Source organism: Puma concolor, chromosome A2 (assembly GCF_028749965.1).
Source record: "Puma concolor isolate L17-30 chromosome A2, mPumCon1.1.hap2, whole genome shotgun sequence".
NCBI lineage: Eukaryota > Metazoa > Chordata > Mammalia > Carnivora > Felidae > Puma > Puma concolor.
In genome coordinates this window covers 134791163-134819127 of record NC_141668.1, presented here as the reverse complement: position 1 = coordinate 134819127, position 27965 = coordinate 134791163, and the positions used below count along the sequence as shown (strand labels likewise).

General features: G+C 47.4%; 2 protein-coding genes and 1 long non-coding RNA gene across 10 annotated transcripts in view; 2 read left to right on the top strand and 1 right to left on the bottom strand.

Moving 5' to 3' along the window:
• LOC147583546 (uncharacterized) lies at positions 1 to 12882 on the top strand. The gene is made up of 2 exons (XR_015241952.1): positions 1 to 762; positions 12492 to 12882. It is a non-coding gene; the product is annotated as an uncharacterized LOC147583546 (long non-coding RNA).
• The window catches only part of LOC147583540 (uncharacterized), a 384087-nt gene that overhangs the window by 95736 nt on the left and 260386 nt on the right, over positions 1 to 27965 (top strand). The gene's annotated exons all lie outside the window — the stretch shown is intronic.
• Positions 1 to 27965, bottom strand: part of LOC147583544 (uncharacterized) — a 192463-nt gene that overhangs the window by 55930 nt on the left and 108568 nt on the right. For 5 of the 7 annotated variants that reach the window (XR_015241910.1, XR_015241914.1, XR_015241906.1 and 2 more), the window contains exons 3-4: positions 14649 to 14724; positions 13288 to 13402 (exon numbers count right to left, since the gene is read on the bottom strand). Coding sequence is in view for 2 of the 7 variants with exons in the window: in XM_086681102.1 (XP_086537228.1) it covers positions 5896 to 5971; positions 13320 to 13402; positions 14649 to 14724; positions 22047 to 22174 (363 nt within the window). In the remaining 5 variants the exon portion in view is untranslated. Of the gene's footprint in view, positions 1 to 5895; positions 5972 to 13287; positions 13403 to 14648; positions 14725 to 22046; positions 22784 to 27965 lie in introns of those variants that run through there. The other 2 variants (XM_086681102.1, XM_086681094.1) reach the window with 2 other exon arrangements.

Below are 27965 nucleotides of genomic sequence, written 5' to 3'. Positions count from 1 at the left end.
TCTTGGCAGGATTCTCGCTAAGAGTCGTGACCCCGAGGCTTTTCTTTCCAGGAAGCAACTTTATTCCTGCTGGCACCGCTCACTTGGGTTCGCACCCAAAGAACTGAGCCCCGAATGCCACGTGGCATAGCTTTTGATATGGTTTTTACTACTTTGTCTCCCGTATAGGTTAACACACAAACATGCAGTCTGATTAAGTAGTCTCACGTTACAAGGTCATGAGGGATGTTGTCACATACGTGGATCACCAGGTTGCCTTGAGGTTTTTTTCTTTTTTGTTTTCTTTCCCTAGGGAGGGACCCTACCACACAGTGGCTGCTCACCCACCCGTGGGGGACACTCAGGACCGACCCCAGCGGGGTCTCCACCTGACTAGTGAACACAGGGTTGACATTTTTGCAAGTCTGCGTGCTCCCAGCTTACAGCTCTTTCCCAGGCAGCTTTACTGATAACAAGGCTACCACTGTGATGTATGTCTCTGTGTCTAGAAGAGGTGACACCTAACCTGAGTCTTCAAAATGAACAAGCGCTCTTCAGGCCACAAGGCAGGAGGCAGAGGCGGTGGGGAGTGCTCCCAGCAGAAGGACCAGCAGGGAAAGTCTCGTGAGCACCGGGAAGCTAATGGGGAGCGGATGCCTGAGGCAGCTTGGTGCTGCTCAGAACAACCTGACGCCCTGACAGAGGGCGAGGGTCAAAGGCTAGTGCCAGCCCTGTCTGTCCAGTCCAGCAGCTGTGCTCTTCCAGATGCTGAATGCCACAAAGGTTAGATTCTTGGCATGGGGGGCGGGGAGGCTGGGACGAGGGGGAAGGCAAACCCTTTACTGTGTCCCGTTAGTACATTTGGAATTTCTTCCATGCAAATGTATTCACGTACAAATCACAATAGTTGTCTTTGGGGCACCCGGGTGGCTCATGGGGCTAAGCGGCTGACTCTTGATTTTGGCTCAAGTCACGATCTCGGGGTTCCTGGGTTCAAGCCCCATATTGGGCTCCACCCTGACCATGTAAAGCCTGCTTGGAATTCTCTCTCCCCCTCTCTCTCTGCCCCTCCCCTCCTTGCACATGTTCGCTCTCTTGCTCTCTCTCTCTCTCCCCCCCTCTCAAAACAAATAAATAAAACTTAAAAAATAGTTGTCTTTAAAGTTAATATTTAAGATCCCTCAGAGGAGGGGGGAAGAGGTGGAGGAAAAGGAATAACTGTGCCAGAACCCCAGGCATCCTGGCCATTACTGATCAGGCCCTCTCACAGCGGGGGGGGGTGGGGGGGGGGGGTGGGGGGGGGGGTGTGCCACTCGCCCCTTTGCAGGACAGCAGTCCCCAGGTGCAGCCTGGGGCGTTCTCCAGCCTCACTGCTCTGGGGACTCACCACTTCCATGGGATGCCCGGCCCAGCAGCCCACCTCCACTCCTAAGTCAAACCTGGTAACTGCCCCTGGGATGCGACCACACACTGAGCTGCCCCCGGCTCTTCTGGTGGCACATTTCCAGCAGAGCTGACCTTTGGAATAAGTATGACCAGTGCCTTATCCCCTGAGCAGGAAGCCTGCTGAGCAGGAAGCCTGCTTTGGGTCAGCTCTGCATTGCAACAAACAGTTACATTACATAAGCTGCTGCCAGGCCCCACCCGGAGCCGACTGGAGAGCTCCTGACCAAAACTTATTCCCGGCTGAGGGGCCGATGAACCCCCACCCGTGAGCAAATTAGGAGTGTGCGTTGCTAAGGGAGCTGGCAGGAACACAACGGATCTGAGACTAGCAGGATGAAATCCCAAAAGGGGGTAAATCACGTTTGGCTCAAAAGAACCACGAGCACAGACATGCTACTGAGACCTGGGGAGGTGGTGGTAGTTCACGGCAGCCGCGGTTACGAGGGTCAAGGGAGAGCTTCACGGGGAAGTGACCCCAGCCTAAAGCAAGAGGTCACCCTGAAAGAGAGACTCCTGGAAATGCCCCGGGGGACAGGCCAGCTACAGCCAAGTCACTGCCCCTCTCTGTAAAATGTGGTAACAGCGGCCCCGCCCTTATGGGAGTGCTTTGAAGGGTGAGTGCACATGGCAGGAGGACGGCAGGAAGAGCCCTCCAGACCCGGGGGGGGGGGGGGGCTCGGTGGACAACTCAGGAGACTTTGCACACGGCTGCCCTCCCCCTGGAGTGCCCTCAACCCCCTGCACCCACCCCTGAGCCCTTCCCTCCTGTCCGCCTGGACAGCAGCCCCCATCCTGAGGCAGCAGCAGGGAAACAGTCATGCAGGTCAGTTCCAGGCAGCCCCCCACATGAGGCCGGAGGCCTCTCCGTTTCTAGGTGAGGAAGGGATCTAGACTATTTGACCTGAGACTCTGATTAGGATTTCCCCCTCCAGTGGGGGGAGGGGGCGCCCATTCGAGGTGGGGGTGAGGGAAGGTCACTGTGCCGGTCACTTGGTGCCCACAGGCAACAAAGAATCCATCACCCCGCATGACCCCATTGCCTTCCTTGCCCCATGCAACCCTTCTTCATTTATTTCTGGGGTTTCTCACCATGGCTTCTTCCAAGAAATTCTCAACTTCTTGTGGGCAGGGTCCATGTAACAAGAACTCACAGATGCTGAGCACACTGGCATAAGCGCTTTAGATTAATTTATTTAGTCCTCACCATGACAGACAGAGGATGCTGCATTTTAATGATGGGGAAACTGAGGCACAGAGCTTCTGAGTGGCAGAGCTGAACCTCCTTCACCTTTGCTCCCCAGCACCTAGAGCAGTGCCCAGTATGTGAGAGATGCTCAGTACATATACACATCAATAAAGAAGTGGAGCATGTCTAAATTCCATCTGGAACATTCTAAGTACCAAGACAATGACTGAAGGTCTAGTAGGTAACATTCAGTGGGAAGTTTCCTCTTTCAAGAAACTCCCCCAACTTGTGTGGGCCGTACCAACCAGATTCACTCCTTGTGCTTAAGGGAGGGGGCAAGGGGCTCAGAGTGCAACCAGCCCAATGGCCGGTGGGCCCGCCCTCCCTGCCTGAAACCGAATCATCAAAGGCTTAGCCAAGCAATCAGCTTGTCAGGCCTTGCCACCGCCTCTGAATCATTACTACAGCACTCTTGGAGCTGCAGAATGTTTGGAATTGTGTTTCCAGGCGACAAGCCAGACCTCCTCACTAGCACTGAGAACCCGGTCCAGTAATAGCTGGGGCAGAAAAGGACCAGCTCAACAAGGCCTACTGACTACCAAGGATGCGTTTCTCGGCCTCTGCCCTTGGCTCACTATCAAAAGTGAGGAGACGTCAAAAGGAAACAATGGAGTGGATTATCTGGGCTTACCTTTCTCTACAACCTATCAGTCCCCACCCTCCCAAAAAAGGAAAAAGAAGGCAACAGTTAGCATTTCAATGCCGAGTAACGCTCCACGGAAAATTAATTATACCTCGTGGAAAGCAATGCCAAAGGAGAACTATTTTCTAATTAGCTGTATTAATTCCTTTTCAAAACAGGACCAGACACCTACACCTCCTCAGAAAGCCACTGGCAACATATAACCATAGTCACGTTAGTTAACGGCAAACGCAACGTTCTGCACATGCCTGATGTTTTTCCACTAGAAAAGACCGCTGCTCCCACCGCCATCACCACCCCCACCTCACAGTTACAAAAGGGGCACAAGCGCCCGGCATCCAAAATTGAAACAGCAACAACCCACAGCTGCAGAAGGGAAGCTTTGCCGAGCAAGGCAGAGAAAGTGCCAGAGTGCCCCCTGGTGGCCACAGGGCTGCTCTTCCTGCAATCGGCGGGAATCAAGGCTGAGCCACTTTCTTTCAACTTCCAGCTCCCAAATAATCGTATATTCAAAGAAATAATTCAGGAGTAGAAACTCATTTTTACAGGCGAAGTGAAGGAATGTACGGAGGACATGAATACCAGGAAGTGCCAACTGAAGGAATTTTCAGTAAGTTAGGGAGCACCACGTTCTGAATGTATATGTCTCCACAGCTATCAGATCCAGCTATCTATTCCAGCACATTCCACACGTGTTTATTCTTATGCATCTACAGCCCTCCCTAAATCACCTTCATTGCGATGATGGAACTCAATGGCTCCCAAGGTCACGCCCAAGAACAAACGCTTTCTGGGAACCATCATTTCATTTGGGTTCATTTGGAATCTATCTTTCTCCTAAGTTTCATTCCCTGGGCCATGCAGGAGGCAAGTGGTTAAAAAAGAAAAAGGTCTACAACAAAACCCGGATCCTGGAAAACGGCCCCACTGCCTCCCTTTCCTGCCTTGGGGTTTCAGGCCCTCCAGACTGCTGCTGTCCCGGGCTGGACCACTCTCTGCTGTGGGGCCATCCTGTGCACAGGAGGAAACTAGCAGCATCCTGACCTGTATGCACTCGATGCCAATAGCATCCCCACCCCAGTGTGATGCCCCAAAATGTTTCCAGATATTGCCCAATGTCCTCTGGGGACGAAAGTACCCCCACTTGAGAACCACCGTCCTGACAATCACTTCCTTTCTCAGGGCCCCCAGCCTCTCAGGGCACATATGTTAATCTCCTCTTAACTAGGAAGGAAGATTCAGGAGTAAAAACCAGTAAAACAGGAAATCAGGCCTCTCCGTTTGCAGCTCAACAAGAAGGCCCAGATCCTACCTTCAGGATGATTAGCCAGGAATGTACCCTTGGAGGATGTTAATAACAGAGCTACCAGTTATTGAACACTTAATATAACAGGCACTCTTCCAAATATGTTTTTCCCAATTTTTCCTACCAAGGTATAATTCACATAAAGTATCTTCAGTATTTTTCATGTATGTATTCAGTAATCCTCACAACCCTATTCGACAAGTACTTCTAATAGCCCCAGTTTACAGATGAGAATACTAAGGCATAGACAGGCTAGACAACTTGCCCAAGCTCCCACTGCTACTCCGTGCAGGGATGTGGGTAAGAACACAGCCAGCCTACCCCGTTGTAACATCAGAGCAGAATTACGACAGCAAGGGTAACACCACCACACCCACTAGGGCTGCTGTGGATACCATGTGCAATTACCACACACTGAGCACCTACATGTTTCTTACTTTCTTCCAAGGTCCGGAGCTCTTTGAAGGAGAATAACGAAAGCAAAAGAATTCTCCCCAGGAAGAATCCACTTAGGAGCACAAACCCACAAATACAATTTTGCACACAGTGGCAAGGGCTTCTGCAGTCTGTGAAACTATCCACAGGCTTCCGGTGAAACATCAGACATAATATACTCCAGACTCCATGCTACACGTTTCATACAGCTTATTCAGAATCCTGTAAGCAGGTGGTATTTCACTTCTTTTGGGGCATTGGGAAACTAGTTCAGAAAAGGTAAAGCATTTGCCCAAGGTCACACAGCTCTCCAACAGCAGCACTGTGGTCAGCTTGGCCCCAGTGTTCTTTCCACCCCAAAAGGCTGCCTTCTCAACTCAATTCATCTGCAACCACCCACACCGGAACACTATAAAAATAAAGGATGCATAAAGTACAGAACGGATTTATATGTCTAAGCTTCCAGCAGCACTGGTGATAGAAACTTGGTAGTGACCACGTAAAAGGGGCTGCTGGTCACTCAGAATTAAAACCTAAAGGTGACATTTGCCTCTCACAAAGGTTAATTCACCTTCTACCAACTCTGTAAGACAGCGTCTTCTCAAAGCAGTCCACAGGCATCCGGGCACTCACGCAAATATCACCCTGCCTCTTTCCAAATGGCCATGCCTCCTACGTTGGCCAATACCTGGCCTAGAGTAGAAAAAGCTACGGGCCAAATATCAAGGTCAGTGTGTTTGTGCTTGCTAGCGTACCTAGCCAAAGGTCATGCAAAGTCAGCTCGGTGGTCAGCACACTTGCAAAGGAGACAGTCGGCACGGGGAGAATGACGAGGCCTACCTTTGACCGCAGAGCAACAAGCCCAACCAGACAAGATACTAGAAACATCCAGACTGCCACAACTTGGCTTTCATGGCTGCAAAGAAGAACACAGGATCATGACTCCCTTCCCAGAATAAGATGGTGAGAAGGACAAGGAATCTTGGAGTGCAGTCTCCTCCATGTCAAAGCTGGGCAAACTGAGGCACAGAGAGATCAAGGGACCCACTACTATCAGAGTCAGTATCAGAACCAAGGTTTCCTGATTCTCAAGGTAGTGCTCCCTCTATACCACCAGCTGTCTCCTCCCTGATGGGGGCAGGGGGTATCACTCGCCCCCGTGTGTAACTAGCTCACAGTCCTGGGCTCATGCTGCAAGACCAAGCTAGAGATGCAGGAGTGACAGGGGGACTGGCTTTCTGGTCATTCCTGCAGAACTCTTTCGAAAGTTTTCAGGCTTGTTAGAACTCAAATAAACACCAGTCCATTCCTTCATCCACTCCACTAAGGTCTCCTGAGCCACAACGCCCAGCCAGGCAGGATTTTAGGCACTGGGATGCGGGCCGTGAGTGAGCAGGCAAAGCGTCTGCCTTCAAGGAGCTCACATCCCCATGGAGACATGCAAAGCCAATGAACAGTATATTCAGGTTTCAGATCGGGAAGGTTTCGAAAACCTGGAATCAGCGGACTGAAAGAACAGCACGGGTGGTGCGGGAAAAGCTCTTCCAGACCAGTGGTCGGGGAGGGAAGCCTCTTTGAGGGGGAACATCTCAGCAGACCAGATGCTTTCCTCTGAGGGCAGAGCATTCCAGAAGCCGTGGGATTCCAGGAGCAGCAAGGAGGGAGAGAGGAAATCCCGGCCCCACCACATCCTGGCACTCAGGCCTCCAGCGGCATCTCTCGGCCTATTGCTTCAACTACCAACAGAGGCCAAGAGGCCCGCCTGCAGGGATGCTGTGACAATTAGGCAATAATGTAAATAGAGTCTGGGTCACAGGAGGCAAAACAAGGGAGGAGACAGCATACTATGAACCTCTCCCAGGCACTCCTCAAAGGAAGTTGCCCCAGAGACCAGTCTGAACTCAGGGATGGATCTGCTATCTGAAGCCAGAGTGGCTGAGGTCACCTGGAAAGAACTAGGAGGGAACTGGCAGGGACCAGGCTCACAACTCTAGAGGTTTGGGCTCTAACTAGGGTTCAGAGCTTGAACCGTTGGGGCTAATGAATGGGCTCCCAACTGACCCCCACAGAGGGTCTCCAGAAATAATTCCAGAAAGAACTGACATCCCTCCAGCGATGCCTCCCCAACATCATGAGATGATGCTGGACACTCATGGTGATTCTCTCACCGTCCTCCGTCTTGACCCGGTCCCCAAGCCCTGCCAGGTGATGACCAGACTCAGGAACCCAGAACGGCAACACTCACCACGTGTGGAGGCTCACAAGCATTCGACGGGCTGCCCATCCCATATGATGCCTGGTTCAGCACTCGGGTTTCCTGCCATCCTATGTCAGTGCATTTAACCCTCAGAATGGCTCTAAGAAGCCAGTTTAAGTGTCTTCATTTTACACGTGAGAAAGTGGGCCCCAGGGAGTCTGGGGGGAGAAAAAAAGAAAGAGAAAGGGAAGCCTGGCCAAGGAAGCACTGGAGCGGGGGCCAGACCCCAGGATGGTGGTTCTGGGTCGCACCCTCCCCCCCCCCCCCCCCCCCCCCCAGCGCTCTGGCAGCACTTAGCACACCACTGTGTTATGGGTGTCAGTGCGCAGCACTCAGGGCACCAACTGTGGATTTCTGGCAGCTTGAAAGAGTGGGGACACGGACGTCAACTCAGGAGTCCCCACCCTGCGAGGCACAGGGGAGGCCATTCATGAACCACCAAGCAAGAAAGGGCCATCAGGGACTTATAGGGAGGACTGGAGGGCGTACTACTGAGGATGCCTTAGGTAGCAGACAAGCTTTCCAACCTGCCGTTGGCAAGAGCAAGCAGGAACAGTCACATCAGTCTGCTTAAGACCCTGTACCGGCTTCCCACCGCTCTTGAGATAAAATCAAACTGAGGGCTGTCTCCAGCATCTTTGGCTCGGGCCTCCCCTCTCCCCGCTGCCCAGCCAAACTTTCGGCATCACCGTCCGCCAGCAAAGCTCCACAGTCCCCTCACCCTGAAGGCCTCAGCTCTGCCGTCACCTGAGACCAATTTCTCTTAATAACACACCCTAAAACAGGCCCCTTTCCAGCACTTGGAGATTTGCAAGCCAAGTTCATGTGTCTGTTAATGTCGCCACTGTCCATCTTCCCTCTGGCTGGCAATTCCTCGGGGCAGGCTTTTGGCTCCTTGCTCACTGACTTACAAGCCAAGGTTAGCACGGGGAGGTGGGGGCTGTCAGCGTGTGTTCTTTGGCCTCCTCCCTGAGCCACACGGCCAGCGCCATGAACAGCAAACAGTGCTCTGTGCCCCCTCCCCAATCCTTCTCCGAATCAGGCAGAACAGCCAATGGGAGGACCAGAGACCCCAAAACAAAGGAAAGAAACAAAAAGTGAGGTGGGGGGTTACAAATGTCATACAAAAGCATGGAGAGGGGCTGCCCCTCCGAGGAATGCACAGCCACCCTACCTCAAAGTCCCATTTTTCCAGCTCTTAAAGTAGCAGATGCATTAAACTATTCCCAAGTACGGCCAGTGAAGCGTCAAGCAACCGGCGGCTGTCACCAGCTGTCACCTACTGGCAATGTGGTAACTGAGGACACAAAATGACTACTGGTAACAAGCCCATAAGTAGGGGACTCACCTGTGGCCCACTCATGACACATCCCACAAAGAAACGTACCACAAAGGAACACGTAAGCAGAAAAAAATCATTTACTATAAGCCTGGTACTTCTCATTCTTTCCTAACAACGAGTGAAGAAACTCAGGGCGCCTAGGTGGCTCAGTGGCCTAGGCATCCGACTTCGGCTCAGGTCATGATCTCACGGTTCGTGGGTTTGAGCCCCACGTCGGGCTGTGTGCTGACAACTTGGAATCTGGAGCCTGCTTGAGATCCTGTGTCTCCCTCTCTCTCCGACCCTCCCCTGCTAGCACTCTGTATCTCTCTCAAAAATAAAATAAACATTAAAATTTTTTTTTTTAATGTGTGAAGAACCTCAGTGCAGAAACAACAAACAAAAATACCTGGCTGGTGCACTCCTCCCACCCAAACAATCCAGTAAACCAGAATATTACAGCCATTCAGCAGGATAATCAGGGAGATGAAGAGGGGGAAAAGGCCCAGGGAATAATGTTAAGAAAACAGAACACAAATAGGCTCAGTGATAACAGCTGCTATTTACCGACTGTCAGCTCTGACCCAGATACTCTTAGCAAATGATGGGTGTTCGTGGCATCCCTGGGTTTGGATGACAGACCCCAAGAGGTTCGAGACCACCCAGGAGAGCCTGGGGAACCGGGCAGCCTGGTTTCAGAGCGTGCCCTCCTGGCGAGGACAGCACGTCGCCCACCAAAGCAACAGGCAGGCAGCGGTTCCCACCCTGTGCAGCCCTGCGCGCCCCAAACCCAAACAAACACAAATGTAGCTGCAGAAATGGAAATGCCTAGACAGAACTGCCTGTGTTTTGGTGCACTCCGGACTGCGTTTACTACTTTGCTAACTAATTAATTCCTCCTAAGAAGCCCATGTGTGCTCTTAAGTGCCAAAGGGCCTGCAGAAAGGGCAGTAACGTGGGCCTGGACACAGCATCCTCTCTTGGGCACTTAATAGCAACAAGCCAAAAAGCCAAAAAGCCCAGGACAAAACCCTCTGCCATTTCAGAGGCATCCAAGAGGGGAAGGCTGCTTGGCAGGGGGCCTGACCGAGGATTAAGTACTCCAGTTCCATCACCGTGTCCAGACAGCCGCCTATACCGACCAGGAAAAGAAGCGGGGAAGCCACTTGGCAGGATGTGAGGAAAACGCTCCCTGCTTCACAGAGCGGAGCTGGGGCCCCTCGGCCAGGCTCTTCAGGGTTTTCGGGGGTCAGGCATCTCCCCTGAGTGGAGTCATGTGTGCTTCACATGCTGGGATGCAATCTTTGATCTGGAGATGGACAGCTCCTGGAACACCATTCTTGGGACTCCCCAGGACTGCAGGTGTTCCCCCCCGACCCCCGCCGCCCCCAGCCAGAATTCATATGTGAAGTCCTAACTTTCAATGGGACTATATTTGGACGTAGGGCCTTTAAGGAGGTAATTAAGGTTAAATGGGGTCCTAAGGGTGGGCGCTAATTCAGCAGGACTGGCGTCCATATCAGCAGAGGAAGAGACACCAGGGATGCATAGACAGATGGAAAAGGCTATCTGCAAGGCAAGGACAGTGGGCTCACCAGGAGCCATCACAGTCACCTGGACTCCCATCCTCTTGAACTGCAAGAGAGAAGTTTGTTTTCAGGCCGCCCAGCCTGTGGTGCTTTGTTAGGACCACCCCGGCTGGCACCTAGCTGATACCCTGGACACCCGGACAGGCTCGCGCTTCTCATTTTTCTATGATGACACGATGCCAGAGGCAGGATGAGGGGGACATAAGGCAAATCCACCTTCTATCCAATATTTCCAAGAATCCTGATCTCTCATCTGGAACACACACAGGCAACCCAGTGCTGCATCCAGAAGGCTCATTGAAATTTGACGCCACCTCAGCCAACAGAGCCCCCACCCCCTACCCCAGGAAGCACACGTTCACCCCCCACAAAGTACCAAGGGTCCAGATGCGGGTGTGGTGACATATCTCCTCCAAGATTCGAGTTATAAACTCTAGGTAAGTCCCTACTTGCCAAAGATCCCAAATACTAAACTAGATTTACATTTCTGGAAAACTGTATGAGTAAAAACAAGGAAAACAGCCTAAACCTCAGCCATCGGTGCAACTCCAGTGTGTTCATATGGACAACCTTAGTGCCAGTGCACACGCAGGGCCACCTACTTCCTCTAGCACAAAGTGGCTGAGGGAGACCCACGGGCCAGCCGGCAACGCAGCCTGGGGTCAGCGGTGATGGAGGGACTTCATCCCGGGAAACAGGAAACCCCCTTGGAAGCACAGTGCTGAATAGCTGCTGGGGTGCATGGAGATGCCTGCACCCCAATAAAGCGCCCACAGCAAGAGGCCTATGAAGCCCGGTATTTGTGTCCGCGATCTCGAGGTCGCTGTTCTTTGCAAAGCAAACGTACACTCTTTGGAATGGACACGCCTCAGGGCCAGAGTGAAGTCTCGTCGCTCTACATGAGGTGTGAGCCACACAAACAGAGAGCACTGCAGATGCAGAAAGACAAGGCATGAGGTCACGGGGACTCTGAGAAGGCGCCTTCTCTCCCTTCTCAATCCTTCTGGTTACTTCCAGGAAAAAGATCTGAGTTTAGCACTAGGATATTCCCAACACTCTCCTTCTGCTGCTCACTCACTCACCTCTCTTTTTAACAACGGGAGGGGGTCTCAGACAGAAGCTGGGACAGGCAATGACATGCAGGCCAACTTAACATTGGTTCCTTTCTGCTGTCTTTATTTTCAGTTAATTGCTATTTAAGTCAACGAATAGTGACTCTCCATTTACTATAATCATGGTTATTATATGGTATTATTATTGGTATTTTTTTAATTTTTACATTTATTTATTTTTGAGAGACAGAGAGAGACAGAGCACAAGTGGGGGAGGGGCAGAGAGAGAGGGAGACACAGACTCCGAAGCAGGCTCCAGGCTCTGAGCTGTCAGCACAGAGCCTGATGAGGGGCTCAAACCTGCAAGAACTGAGAGATCATGACCTGAGCCGAAGTCAGACACTTAACTGACTGAGCCACCCAGGCGCCCCAGAAATTTCCCTTTTTAAATAAAGGCACTCATCTTTTCCTAAGTGCACCCAATTAAAAAAAAATTACAGGGTAAATACTAGTATAGTGGTAAATAAAGAACTGAAATTTGAAAGCCAGAGACTTTACTATTCTCCCAGCCCATGTGCCCCACATGTATAGATCTATAACTATCCGCCCAGCTGAACTCAAGCCTGAGAAGTGCCATAATGAACTGCACATTTTCACTGAACAGAGTGAGACTGGTCATTCCCACCAACCAACCTTAGAGAGTCTGCTCATTTCCTTCTTCATCTCTGACTTGGCAGTGCTGGATGTCTCCCAGACCCCGCTCTTCCTTCCTTAGCAATGAAAACCCTAATGGGGGCAGGAGGGTGGGCATCGCCGCCCTAAGCAATGAAAACCCTAATGGGAGGGGTGGGGAGCACTGTCTCCATAGCAGCAGAGGAGGCCATGGGACTGATGTTGGCCATGCCAATGGGATACCGTGTGCACTTCTAGGAAGGGTCCTTACAGCTGGGAGCGGGCATCACCTTTTTGGTACCATGGACCCGTTCTGCAGTCTGGTGAAGCCCATGGACCTCTTCTCAGAAAAAGATTTTAAAATACATAAAATAAAACACACAAGACTTCAAAGGAACAGATTATACTGAAATAGCATTATCAAAATGTAAAAAATAAAAGTGATATAATAAATACATAGAATTCTTTATCATCACATTAAAAAAAACCACCCTATTTTCCAGCAGAAACAATATTCTGAGATTTTTTTTTTTTTCATGTTGCAGCTCTCACAGGGCCTATGACTTCTATCGGCGATAAAGTCACCCATTCTGCTAACATGACTACGGTTTCTATGGTTTGCTGGTACTTTCATAATGGAAGGAAATGTAAATTTCAGTCAGTGGCTAGAGGAAAAAGTTGAATCCTACCTATGGAAATGGAGGAATTCTCTCCTTTGCTCCCTCTTCTTTTCTGCTACCTGGGATGAGACTGGGATGGCTGGAGATAAAATAGCCATTTTGGACTATGAGACAAGATGGAGGGAGTTCCGGTCTCTGACGAACAGGGAGCCACATACCAGCCCCAGCCTGCCTACTTCTGGAAAGACAGATGAATTTCTACCTCCTTAAGCTACGGTTGGCTTACTCTTTACTGTATAAAGCCACACAAACCTAATCTTGTTGTATCTCTAATACTTTCTTCCCAGGGCTAAGGTTCGAAACTGTTTGAACCTGATCTTTAACAACCTTCATACTTAACAGACATGCTCTTTCCTATTTACAAATAGGACTCCTCCAGAGCTACCCAATTAGCACAGTTCCTCTGTGGTTGACAATCATACGGGGGGCAAATCCCCAAACCCCTCAAAACTCAGTGCCGCTCCAGCTCTGAAGCGTGTCCTTTAGAGTGAGCACACGCCCAAACATCATATCATTAACCACAGCTCAGGAAGCTAAGAACTGCACAGCACATTCAGACCACGGACACACACACCTGACTTCACCCCACATCTCACAAAGTCCACACTCACACAGGAGCAAGCACAACAGTACCCCACTGATGTGCAGGTCCGAGAGTCACCCGGCATTGGCGGAGGAGACTCAGCAACTTACTAATTGTCATCAACTCTGGCACCGAGGAGGAAGGTAGCATGCTGCTCAGGAGGTCTCCCTGGCCAGGAGGACCAGCTTCCACACTGGGAAAAAGCAAACAGAAGGAAGTTACACTCGGCCACTCAAAATATACAACCTCACCCTTCCAAGAACTAGCAGGTACTCAGTGTTTTCAGGAGCAACCACCAGAAGGCACAGGAGGCAGCCCTTCAAAACCGCAGTCAGCCCTTTTCATTCGCGGACTCCCTATTTGCAAATCTGCTTACTCGCTGACGCTGATTTGTGTTCCCAAAATCAATAGTCAGTATTCTTCTAAAACAAACAGCAAGGGCGCCTGGGTGGCTCAGTCGGTTATATGTCCAACTTCAGTTCAGGTCATGATCTCATAGTTTGTGGGTTCAAGACCCGTGTTGGGCTCTGTGCTGATAGCTCGGAGCCTGGAGCCTGCTTCGGATTCTGTGTCCCCCGCTCTCTCTCTCTGCCCTCCCATACTCATGCTGTGTCTCTTTCTTTCTCTCAAAAACAAATAAAACATTAATTTTTTTTTTAATAAACAGCAAAAAGGACTCTGCACCCTATATGGACCTGGTGACACCCATCCTGACAATGTACTAACTGTACAGGAACCGACAGGTGGTGTCACTGTCACAGAGCAGAGCTCCGTTGACTTAGGGAGAGACAGTAAAACCAAGCATGGTTTGAGGTGATCAGTGACTCCCACCCTGGGGCTGAGGTTGAAAATGCAGATGTGATCTACCCCTACTCTCTCAAGTTTGCACTAAATTAAAACCGTGAAGAGAGAAAAAGAAACAACTCTAAGAACCACAAGGATCGTGGTGGCATTAGGGAGACTTTAGTGTCCATCTGAGTTCTGCTACCAAACATCCAATGACTTTGAGCAACTCCGTTTCCCTTTGAGATACTTTTATTTGAACATCAGAAAACTGACACGGTGCTTACTACTCTATTCTGGTTGAAGCACTTCTCAAACACGTGAGAGCTAAGTGGCTCAAGTATTACGTAATATTAAACTTGCATAATATTGTGACCAAATGTTAAAATCCAGTAAATGATGTTAGAAGAGGTACCCAGGTATGGCCCCTAAATCATAAAAAGTCAAGGAGGTACACAAATGAAGTTTGGTAAAACACTGTTCCTCACACTCTGACGCCCTTGGCAACTTCCCATTCTAAACCTGAATATTAATGTGAAATAAGGCCTTGACCTTGAATCCTGGGAGGTGCACTCCTACCTTCAAAAAAGAATAAAAGGCACAGCCGCGAACAGGACAACTCAATCCCAAAGGCAATTTGGTTTCTGAATACTGACCTGTACCCGAGCCCAGGCTCCAGGAGAACGTGGTCCTCCAGTCCTGTCCTGTTCTCCAGGCTTCCGAGGGGGTCCCCTGTGCACAGAGAGCAGTGGCAGAAAGGAAGTCAGCAGTCTGTTTTCATTTCATTTTCTCCATGCGGCAAGGACACGTTGCGGACACTGGCTCCTCTCTACATCAGTCGACTTACAAAGGTTTCCTGGCCTGCACGCCGGATTTTAATCTGCTACTTCTTTCGTTCTTTTGGCCAGCATCTCAGATTTGGCACCAGTCACTGATACGAGGCCCCAACCTCCCACTTAACCTTTTTGACCTTGAGCCGTCTGGAATTATGCGTGAAGTCCATATTCAGAGCCAGCCTCAGGATCAGGCAATAATAATCAGCTTTCTGTTAGACAAAACTGCTCTCACTGTAGTGGCTTATGACAGACACAAAGGGGCAGCACAGTCCCATCACTGACAGTGTCTGCATCAAAATCCAGGCCCTGCTGCCTTCTAAAAAGCCACCTCCCTACACAGAGTGGTGTGGGGGAAAGGCATTCAGAACAAGCGAGGCCACAAATAATCTCCAGAGGCACTAAAGACTTTCATAAATGTATTTGCTGCTGTTCAAGTCTCTTTTCAGAAAAAAAGTGCAAATCCAGGGCTCCTTGGGCTGGATGGTGACATTAAGGTCGGAGTCAACCGTGGTTGACACTTGCTCAGTGGAGAAACTTCTGGTTTGTCGACACCCACGATAGAACCAGGCATGGATGTGGGGACGGGGCAGAGGCGGAAGGGAGCACATCTCGTTGCTCTAAGCTACGCAGCCTCCTCCCTGTCTTTCCTCCTATTTTGGCCAGAGTTTCATCCTGCTGGAGATTTCCCCAGTTCTTACAGGGGTTGCATGTGGGTAATCCTAATGAGAAAACGTTTTGTCACCTTTTCTTCTACCCTGCCATCCCCATCAAGCTATTCCACTCGCTCCTGCTTCTTAAAAGAAGTTTGAAGGGGAAATGTCACCCCACAGCCCAGCCTGCCTACCACAGGTTCCCACCACCATCGCCACAGCCATCATCATCCCCCACCCCCCACCTTCATCTTTTCTGCTTCCTTTGTGACAGTGCCTCTGGACCGCAGCTCAGAGGCCTCCGTCCCCCTTGGCAAATCCAAATCCAACAGGGTTTTGACCCCAGCCCCCAGCTGTGTAAAGAGGACAAGTCCCAAGCATGCAGCTCTGGCTGAGACCTCAATCCAGAACCCTTGTCCCACGGTGCTAGCTGCCTGCCTGAAAGCTCTACCGGGCCACCCTGCAGGGCCTACCAACTGATTGTGATGTCAAAACTGCTCCCTTGTGTCACCCTCTCCACTGGGCCATCTCCCCTTAGAGTGAGGCACCCTCCTCCCTCCATCATGGAGCTTGGGGAGCCCCAGACCTGCCAGTTCCACCTCATTATCACCCACTCCTTGTCCACAGTCCTCTCCACTGCCATCCTGGTGCTGAGGCTCAATACCTTCCAGGGGTCTCCTGCAGGAGCCCCCACGGTTCTGCCTCACCCCTGCTAGTCCAACCCACTCAAAGCTATCAGATTCCCCCCCACCCCCGAACCAAAAATGGGGACTCCAACATACACAGCGGAAATCCATGGCCGGAGTAAAGGCCCACATCACCCTCCAGCATTCCAGACACCATGCCTACTCAGCCCAGCGATTTCCCACCACAGCACCGGAGCATGAGCATAGCCACTCAGGCTGCCTCACTCGCCCTCAAGGTGCCCTTGGAGGCGCACGCTACTATTATCTTAATTTTACAGATAAGGAGATGGCCCTGGAAGTGTTCAATGACCTATCCAAGATCACAAGCTGATGTGTGAGTGTCTGAACCTCACTCTGTCCAGAGCCAGAGCTAAGCCCTTTCCCCCTTTGTGATCTCTCACACAGCTGATGTGGGCTACATGCCTCTCTCTCTATGCATCCTTGAACTCCCTGCCCTATTCCTCTGTCTATGTCGTGTCCCCACCTGGATATCATTTTTCCAACTGCCAGGTGTCCACTCCCGATGGCATGCCCCACCCCCACATACTTGGTCCACCCACTGCTCACTCACTCAGCACAGGCTTCCTGAGTCCATACTGTGGGCCTGGCTCTGGTCAGGGTCAGTGTCACACTGGAACCAGGGCAGACACGGCCCGGCCCTCAAGGACCTCAAAGACTAGCAGGGGGATGGGGATCGCCATGTAATTCCACAAATACATAGTTCCAAGCTGAGATCAGGGCATGGGGACACACGAGCTTTATGGCAGTGTGAACAGGAGGCCCAGCTTGCCTGGGGAGGGGGTGGAAGAGCCCTCTGTACGTGACACTTGGGCTGCCACCTGAAGGATGCGCACAGGCTGCAGGAGGTGGGAGGAGAGAGATGGCTGTGGGCTCAGTTCAAGGAAGGAGAAGCTGGCTGGTGTGGCTGGGGCATCAGGAGGGGATCAGGCTGTGGGGCAAGCTGGGGCCTCGGTGGCCACAGTGAGGGTTCTTGATTTTATCCTCAGTGCACTAGAAGGGTTTGGAGCAGGGGAATGATGCAATCTGATTTATATTCTAAGACATCACTCCAGTTGTTATAGAAAAATGCCAGGGTGGGGCCCGGAAAGAAGCAGGGAGAGCTGTTGACGTCCCTTGTCCCCTCCTTGCATGCAAAATTCTGGGGGTGGGGAGGGCTCACCTCTGGATCCCCCCAGAGCCCAGCACAGTGCTGGTATAGAGCGGGACACCCACTGTTGCATAAAGAAAATCATGACCCCTGAGTGGCACACGACCCTCACGAGTGGTGTGGGGACCACACACAGTGCAGGTCCAGGGGCACCACAGAGTCCTGACATTCCCAACACTAACACTACCCTCTGGAAGCCAATTTCCCAGATCAACCATCTCAGATCAAAGCGGCGCTAGAACAGAGCCTCGACCTCAACAAGCAACCCCCAAGACCCAATGCAGGACAAGAAGTTGAAGAACCGGGTAAATGAAGGTTTGAGGACCCAAGGTTTCAAATGAAAAAACAAGCCCTCAGAAACAGACCCTGGGCAAGGGGGCTGGGGTGGGAGGCGCGCCTGGGTGGCTCAGTCAGTTAAGCGTCTGACTCTTGATTTCGGTTCAGATCATGATCTCACAGTTCATGAGTTCAAGCCCCACGTCGGGCTCTGCACTGACAATACAGAGCCTGCTTGGGATTCTCTCTCTCTCTGCCTCTCCCCCACCTGTGTGCCCCCCCCCCCCATAAACAAATAAACTTAAGGAAGGAAGGAAGGAAGGAAGGAAGGAAGGAAGGAAGGAAGGAAGGAAGGAAAGAAGGAAGAAACTGACTCTGAAGTTGCTAAGACCCAACACTAACCCCAGGACCCTCAATGAAAGCAGCAGTAACATTTTCACGTGTGCAATGGGTAGAAATGGGTGTTTCGTTCACCTCTGTTTAGTATTCTCAGATGAAAGGACTCTGGGACTTCTCCCTTGCAGCTTCAAAGAAATGGTAAATGTGCTTTACTGTGTTGCAGGTAAGAGACACGCTCAGAGCAATGACTGCATCTAATCCCACATCCTGGTCCCATGTGACCTGGCTGCTGTCTTCCTTCTCTGAGCCTCTAACCCCAGCTCCAAAGCACAGCCTCCTAAGCCACAGAGTCCCCTCGTCCAAGAATCAGAAGGACAATACTTCTCTGTCCAGAGTCCCCTTCTCTGCCACCTTCTCCCTCTCCAGATTTAGCCACCAAAAACACTCCTCCTCCTCCTCCACGTGCCTCCCTCCGTCTTCCTCTGAATGCCCCCAAAGGCAGTGACACTATAAACACCAACACTTTCAAAGATGATGGAAAGGTCTCCCAAGGGTAGAACCATCTGCGTCCAAAGCTGTCATTAAAGACACAAAATGGCTCCCCAGCCAGAATGAGAGCATGTTAACCTTGCTCAAGTAGAAGGGTGGCAATCGGAAGGGAGAACAGTCAGAAGTGAGCAGAAGCAAAAGAGTCTGGGGCAGAAATGCTGACAGCATGCACTCAGAGCAGGCCAGGGAAAGGCCTCCCTGACAGGTGAGTCCCGGCACCACGGGCCCACACACCTCCCAGGGAAACGGGGGTCAGGCCAAGAGGGACTCGATGCCACCTGGCCTTCCAATCGGGCAGCAGATCAACTCTGCCCGATTCTAACTCTCAGATCTTCGGCAGCCCGAGCATAATCTGTCTTCCTATGCAACTTCTACCCAGGGCGCATCTGCCCCTGAGGCTGTCACAGGCTCCCGGGACTCCTGGCAGCTTGGTCACCACAGTAAACTAAAAAGTTGGCAGACAGTTCACACATGCATGTCTGATGAGGATAATGGAGATAAGCTGGAGCTCGGGGTCCCCCGATAGTGACAAGATGAAGCCTCCAGGTCTGGAAAGCGGACAGGCAGAGGTGGGACAGGGGGAAAGCTGCCAGTGGAGAGGCCTTTCCACGAGGATGCCAGAGGCCGGCCAGAGGCTGCATTCCCTGGACACACTGAAACCCACAGAGGGAGAAGGAGCGGTGGGTTTTGCAAAACCCCACCCCAGCACGGAGGACAGCACACGGCAGTGCCCCAGGAGCAGCCAGCCCCCAGCCCCCAGCCCAGAGGGGAAGGGGCTGCTGTAAGCAAGACAGCATGCCCAGATCGGGCACCTGACAGCCCAGCAGAAAGGCCCGCCTGGTGGGGAGGGCGACAAGGTGAGTGGGGTGCTGGGTCACCAGCTGGAAGCCACGTGGTCCCAGATGGGCGTCAGGCCCCTCTGCTCTCTGCAAGCCCCCGTGTGCACCGTGTTCAGGGGACAACAGCGAAGTACCCAACCCCACCCGCTGGCTGCTGGGACCACAGATGGTCACCTGAGGGAAAGGAGATGCCGGGCCCACCAGCTGGCCCCTCTCAGGGGTTTCAGCGGAGGCCCAGCGAAAAGCACCGGCTGGTAAGAAGGCCGCGTGGCTGGGGCCAAAAGGGGAGAGGGCATGAGAGAGCAAAAACGGTCCAAGGAGAGCGGAGACAGGGCAGACCCCATGAGGAAGTGTGGGGCACGGGATGGCGGAGACTCAGGGACTCTCCGTTCTGACCGCCATCTCCCGGTCCTCGGACACCCCAGCACGATGTGCCCGTGGACGGCAGGCTTTCTCGGGGCCTTGGCAGGTGCCTGGCGCCTCTCCCCACATTAACCTGAGAGTCTTTGCCACACATCTGAGAGGAACGTGAGAGAAAACACCCACCCCTTCCTCACGGGCTGTGGGCGACAGGGGACGTGTTCATCCACACCGAGCTGACGCTGGAGCTGACCTCAACTCTTCGGTAGTTTAGACTTGAACGTCTTAACGTTTCAGATCTTGAACATTTTTTTTTTTAAGTTTTTAATTTTAATTCCAGTACAGTTAACATAGTGTTTCATTAGTTTCAGGCATACAATATAGTGACTCAGCAGTTCCACACATGACCCAGTGAGATCTTGAACATCTTAAATGACATTTAAGAGTTTCTCAGCAGTGTGAAGACAAACTTACGAATTAATATTGGGTGGATAAAAAGCAAAATATTAATCCTACATTGAGTTTCATTATGACCTCTTAAAGAGAAGTATGTGTAGAATGAAGCCTCTAAGGAAATGGTGTCTAACACCATCCACTCCACAGTTAAGGCCTACTGTATGCCTGGAAGGTACCAAGCAGCCGAGGACATTGGGAGAGCAGGCTGATCTAGCCTGCAAGCCTGTGCTGCTTTCAGAGGCCTGTTTCAGAGATTTTCCTTTCAGCCCTCTCTACCTTTTGGTCAAACATCTGGCTCTGAGCAAGGATGGGAAATAATCCTAACAGGATTTTGCAAAATCCATCATGTAATCGTGTAGGTCATACCCACAACGAGACCCTCAGCAGACTGGATGAAGCGCAGCAACAGAACCAATCCTGGGCCGGGCTCAGGGGTGAACTTGGCTGTGCCTCTAGAATCAGTACAGAGCTGCCCTTCTGGGGTTCCAATCCAGCAGCTGGTGACCAAGGGGACTCCCAGACACCCAGAGGATAAGGTAACGATAGGACAGCTCATATGAGCCTGCTTAATGTTTAAGCTGACCCCCTTTCTTGGAAGGGACCCAGACACGAACTAGTCTGATTCTGCCCTTTTACTAATGAGGGTTTGAGAACCAGTGATGTGAAGGGACACCAGCCTCGGGTCACGTGGCTGCCGTCATTTCAGAGCCTGGGCCACTCTGTCCTCCCCCTGCTTTAGGACTTTGTACATGCTGTTCCCTTGCCTGCTTTTCGTTTCTTTTCTTTTTCTTGAATGTAGAAATAGAAAAACTTCATTTCTACTTTCAATTTCTATTAAAAAATACTTTTTCCTTAATTTTGTTACTATATTTTTTGCTTTTATGTAAATTTTTTCAAATTCCATTTTACTGCCATCATTTTATTTTAGTCTACTACAGTGTATACACTTTTTCAAATTTTTAACGATTTCTTGTTTTTATTTTTTTAAATCTTTTTTCTCTTTTTCATTTCTTTTCTTTTTTCTTGAATACAGGAAAATAAGAAATTTTTATTTTTAAATATTTATTTTTAATATTTATTTTTAATTTTTATTAAAAATATTTTTTAAATTTTTTTCTACTATATTCTTTACTTTTGTGTATATTTTTTCAAATTCTATTTTAACCCCATCATATCATTTTAGTCTACTTCAGTGTATTCATTTTTTCAAATTCTCAAATGATTTCCTTTTTTTTCTCCCCCTTTTTTTTCTCTAATCTGTCAAACCACTTTCAACACCCAGACCAAAACACACCTATGATCTAACATCATCTATTCGATTTGTGTGTGTGTGTCCTTAATTTTTAATTTTAACATTTTTTTAATTTTAATGTTTTTAATTTCAATTTTTCTACCTCATTAATTCCTTTTCTGCCTTCAAAATGGCAGAATGAAGGAATTCACCCCAAAAGAAAGAGCACAAAGAAACAACAGCCAGGGATTTAACCAACACAGATACAAGCAAGATGTCTGAAACAGAATTTACAATCACGATAATAAGAATACTAGCTGGACTCGCAAATAGATTAGAATCCCTTTCTGCAGAGATAAAAGAAGTAAAAAATAGCCAGAATGAAATTAAAAATGCTTTAACTGAGCTGCAATCACGGATGGATGCCACGGTGGCAAGGACGGATGAGTCAGAACAGAGAATCAGCGATATAGAGGACAAACTTAGAGAATAATGAAGCAGAAAAAAAGGGGAGATTAATGCAAAAGAGCACGATTTAAGAATCAGAGAAATCAGTGACTCATTAAAAAGGAACGACATGAGAATCATAGGGGTCCCAGAAGAGGAAGAGAGAGAAATAGGGGTAGAAGGGTTATTGAGCAAATCATGCAGAAAACTTTCTTACCTGGGGAAAGACATGGACACCAAAATCCAGGAAGCACAGAGGACCCCCATTAGATTCAACAAAAACCGACCATCAACTAGGCATATCATAGTCAAATGCACAAAATACTCAGGCAAGGAGAGAATCATGAAAGCAGCAAGGGAAAAAAAGTTCCTAACATACAAGGGAAGACAGATCAGGTTTGCGGCAGACCTATCCACAGAACTTGGCAGGCCAGAAAGGAGTGGCAGGATATATTCAGTGTGCTGAATCAGAAAAATATGCCATCACAAATTCTTTATCCAGCAAGGCTGTCATTCAAAATAGAAGGAGAGATGAAAAGTTTCCCAGACAAACAAATATTAAAGGAATTTGTGACCACTAAACCAGCCCTGCAAGAAATTTTAAGGGGGACTCTCTGAGGGTAGAAAAGATGAAAAAATATATATATAAACAAATAAGTACCAAAAGCAACAAAGATCAGAAAGGACCAAAGAACACCACCAGAAACTCCAACTCTACAAGCATCATAATGGCAATAAATACATATCTTTCAGTACTCACTCTAAACATCAATGGACTCAATGCTCCAATCAAAAGACATAAGGTAACAGAATGGATAAGAAAACAAGATCCATCTATATGCTGTTTACAAGAGAACCACTTTAGACCTAAAGATACCTTCAGATTGAAAATAAGGGGATGGAGAACCATCTATCATGCTAATGGTCAACAAAAGAAAGCTGGAGTAGCCATACTTATACCAGGCTACGTAGACTTTAAAATAAAGATTGTGGGGCGCCTGGGTGGCTCAGTCGGTTGAGCGTCTGACTTCAGCTCAGGTCATGATCTCACGGTCCGTGAGTTCGAGCCCCGCGTCGGGCTCTGTGCTGGCAGCTCAGAGCCTGGAGCCTGTTTCGGATTCTGTGTCTCCCTCTCTCTGACCCTCCCCCGTTCATGCTCTGTCTCTCTCTGTCTCAAAAATAAATAAACGTTAAAAAAAAATTTTTTTTAAATAAAGATTGTGTCAAGAGATGCAGAAGGGCATTATATCATAATCAAGGGGTCTATCCACCAAGAAGACCTAACAATTGTAAACATTTATGCACCAAATGTGGCAGCACCCAAATATATAAATCAATTAATCACAAACATAAAGAAACTGATTGATAGTAATACCATAATAGTAGGAGACTTCAATACCCCACTCACAGCAAGGGACAGATCATCCAATCAAAAAATCAACAAGGAAACAATGGCTTTGAATGACACACTGGACCAGATGGACTTAACAGATAGATTCAGAACATTTCATCCTAAAGCAGCAGAATATACATTCTTTTCCAGTGCACATGGAACATTCTCCAGAATAGATCATATACTGGGACACGAATCAGCCCTAAGTAAGTAGAAAAAGATCGAGATCATAGTGTGCATATTTTCAGACCACAATGCTATGAAACTCAAAATCAACCACACAAAAAAATTTGGAAAGGTAACAAATACTTGGAGACTGAAGAACATCCTACTAAAGAATGAATGGGCTAATGAAGCACTTAAGGAGGAAATTAAAAAGTATATGGAAGTCAATGAAAATGATAGCACCATAACCCAAAATCTCTGGGACGCAGCAAAGATGGCCATAAGAGGAAAGTATATAGCAATCCAGGCCTTCCTAAAGAAGGAAGAAAGATCTCAGATACACAACCTAACCTTAGGCCTTAAGGAGCTGGAAAAAGAACAGCAAATAAAACCCACAACAAGCAAAAGACAGGAAATAATAAAGATTACAGCAGAAATTAATGCTATTGAAACCAAAAAAACAGTACAACAGATCAATGAAACCAGAAGCCGGTTCTTTGAAAGAATTAGCAAAATTGATAAACCACTAGCCAGTTTGATCAAGAAGAAAAAGGAAAGGACCCAAATAAGTAAAATCAAGAATGAAAGAGGAGAGATCACAACCAACACAACAGAAATAAAAACAATAATTAGGAGAATATTATGAGCAATTATATGCCAATAAAATGGGCAATCTGGAAGAAATGGACAAATTCCTAGAAACAAATACACTACCAAAACTGAAACAGGAAGAAATAGAAAATTTGAACCAACCCATAACCAGTAAGGAAATCGAATTAGTAATCAAAAATCTCCCCAAAAACAAGAGTCCAGGGCCAAATGGCTTTCCAGGGGAATTCTACCAAACATTTAAGGAAGAGTTAACACCTATTCTCTTGGAGGTGTTCCAAAAAATAGAAATGGAAGGAAAACTTCCAAACTCTTTCTATGAAGCCAGCATTACCTTGATTCCAAAACCAGACAGAGACCCCACTGAAAAGGAGAACTATAGACCAATTTCCTTGATGAACATGGATGCAAAAATCCTCAACAAGATATTAGCCAACTGGATCCAACAATACATTGAAAAAATTATTCACCACGACCAAGTGGGATTTATACCTGGGAGGCAGGACTGGTTCAATATCTGCAAAACAATCGTTGTGATTCATCACATCAATAAAAGAAAGGACGAGAACCATATGATCCTCTCAATAGATGCAGAGAAAGCATTTGACAAAACACAGCATCCTTTCTTGATAAAAACCTTCAAGAAAGCAGGGATAGAAGGAGCATACCTCGAGATCATAAAAGCTACATATGAATGACCCAACACTAATATCATCCTCAATGGGGAAAAACTGACAGCTTTCCCCCTAAGGTCAGGAACAAGAAAGGGATGTCCACTCTTGCCACTGTTATTCAACGTAGTATTGGAAGTGTTAGCCTCTGCAATCAGACAACACAAAGAAATAAAAGGCATCCAAATTGGCCAGGAGGAGGTCAAACTTTCATTCTTCACAGATGACATGATACTCTATATGGAAAACCCAAAATATTTCACCAAAAAACTGCTAAAATTGATTCATGAATTCAGCAAAGTTGCAGTATATAAAATCAATGCACAAAAATTGGTTGCATTCCTATACACCAACAATAAAGTGAAAGAAAGAGAAATCAAGGAATTGATCCCATTTACAGTTGCAAAAAAACCCATAAAATACCTAGGAATAAATCTAACCAAAGAGGTGAAAAATCTATACACTGAAAACTATAGAAATCTTATGACAGAAATTGAAGAAGACACCAAAAAAAAAGGGAAAAAGATTCCATGCTCCTGGAGAGGAAGAACAAATATTGTTAAAATGTTGATACTACCCAAAGCAATTTACATATTCAATGCAATCCTTATCAAAGTAACACCAGCATTCTTCACAGAGCTAGAACAAAGAATCCTACAATGTGTATGGAACCAGAAAAGACCCCAAATCCCCAAAGCGATCTTGAAAAACAAAACCAAAGCTGGAGGCATCACAATCCCAGACTTCAAGCTATACTACAAAGCTGTAATCATCAAGACAGTAAGGTACTGGCACAAGAACAGACAACCCAGAAATGGACCTACAAAGTATGGGTAACTAACCTTTGACAAAGCAGGAAAGAATATCCAGTGGAATAAAGACAGTCTCTTCAGCAAGTGGTGCTGGGAAAACTGGACAGCGACATGCAGAAGAATGAACCTGGACCACTTTCTTACACCATACACAAAAATAAACTCAAAGTGGATGAAAGACCTCAATGTAAGACAGGAAGCCATCAAAATCCTCAAGGAGAAAGCAGGCAAAAACCTCTTTGATCTTGGCCACAGCAACTTCTTATTCAACACCTCTCCGGAGGCAAGGGAAACAAAAGCAAAAATGAACTACGGGACCTCATCAAAATAAAAAGCTTCTGCACAGCGAAGGAAACAATCAGCAAAACTAAAAGGCAACCGACAGAATGTGAGAAGATCTTTGCAGATGAAATATCAGATAAAGGGGTAGTATCCAAAATCTATAAAGAACTTATTAAACTCAACACCCCAAAACCAATAATCCAGTGAAGAAATGGACACAAGACATGAATAGACACTTCTCTAAAGAAATCCATATGGCCAACCGACACATGAAAAAATGCTCAACATCACTCATCATCAGGGAAATACAAATCAAAGCCACAATGAGATACCACCTTATACCTGTCAGAATGGCTAACATTAGCAACAGATGTTGGTGAGGATGCGGAGAAAGAGGATCTCTTTCGCATCATTGGTGGGAATGCAAGCTGGTGCAGCCACTCTGGAAAACAGTATGGAGGTTCCTCAAAAAACTAAAAATAGAACTACCTTACGACCCAGCAATTGTACTACTAGGCATTTAGATAAGGGATACAGGTGTGCTGTTTCGAAGGGACACATGCACCCCCATGTTTATAGCAGCACATCCACAATAGCCAAAGTATGGAAAGAGCCCAAATGTCCATCGATGGATGAACGGATAAAGAAGATGTGGTGTATATATATACAATGGAGTATTACCCGGCAATCAAAAAGAATGAAATCTTGCCATTTGCAACTATGTGGATGGAACTGGAGGGTATTATGCTAAGTGAAATTAGAGAAAGACAAAAATCATATGATTTCACTCATATGAGGGCTTAAAGAGACAAAACAGATGAACATAAGGGAAGGGAAACAAAAATACTATAAAAACAGGGAGGGGGACAAAACAGAAGAGACTCATAAATATGGAGAACAAACTGAGGGTTCCTGGAGGGGTTGTGGGAGGGGGGATGGGCTAAATGGGTAAGGGGCATTAAGGAATCTACTCCTGAAATCATTGTTTCACTATATGCTAACTAATTTGGATGTAAATTTTAAAAAATAAAAAATAAAATCAAAATAAAATAAAAACTTTAAAAATAAATAAATAAAATAACTTAAAAATTAAAATTAACTTAATTTTAATAACTTAAAATTAAAATACTTAATTTTAAATATTAAATTTAAATATTATTTAAATATTAAATTTAAATAAAATTAAAAAACTTTGTGAAATCATTGTTTCACTATTTGCTAACTAATTTGGATGTAAATTTTAAAAAATAAAAAATAAAATCAAAATAAAATAAAAACTTTAAAAATAAATAAATAAAATAACTTAAAAATTAAAATTAACTTAATTTTAATAACTTAAAATTAAAATACCTAATTTTAAATATTAAATTTAAATATTTAAATTTAAATATTATTTAAATATTAAATTTAAATAACTTAAAATTAAAAAACTTTGTGAAAAGTTTTAAGTCTTAAGAACAGACTAATGAAATAATTCTAAACAAAACAAAACACAAAACACGGAAAGAGAATATGAAGAATTTTAATTCATAAAGACGAGCTGATATTATTCTCATTTCTAAAAGGAGATACCCTATTTGATGAGTGCTTACTTATAAACCAAATACTCTCTAAACTATCTCGTTTAATTCTCAAAACAACCCTATATCATTATCCCCATTTTTCAGTTGGGGAAACAAAGGCTTAGAGACATTAACTAGCTTGTTCGAGGCCACACAGCTAGTAAGTTTTGGACTTTGGTTTGAACCCAAGACTGCCTTTCAACTCCGTTTTTTTCTAGCCATGACTTCTACTGCCTATAAAGGGAATAAAAAGGAGATGCAGTAAGTTGTATGTGTTTCAGGGACTTTCTTCTTGTACTCTGCATTTTCTACACGGAGCAACTATGCCATTAATAACCAGGAAAAAAATAACAGTTACTGTTTTTATAAAAGGAAACAACAGAAATGGTTCTTTCTTGCCGGAATCCAGAGGAGAAAGGAAATACCCATTTTCATTTATCATGTTTCCCAGAGGGATGTCTATTCAGGGTGAGATGATGCTTCCTTGTGAGGGTCTCCTTTATATGCTGTAGGATTTTAGCACCATCACCCCTGTCCACCCAATGTCCCACAGCAGATATTGCCAGTGCCTTGCCAGCAACCTGTCAGCACCCACCCCTCCAGCCAGTGCCACCAGCTGCAAACACCTGCGACCTTCTGCCT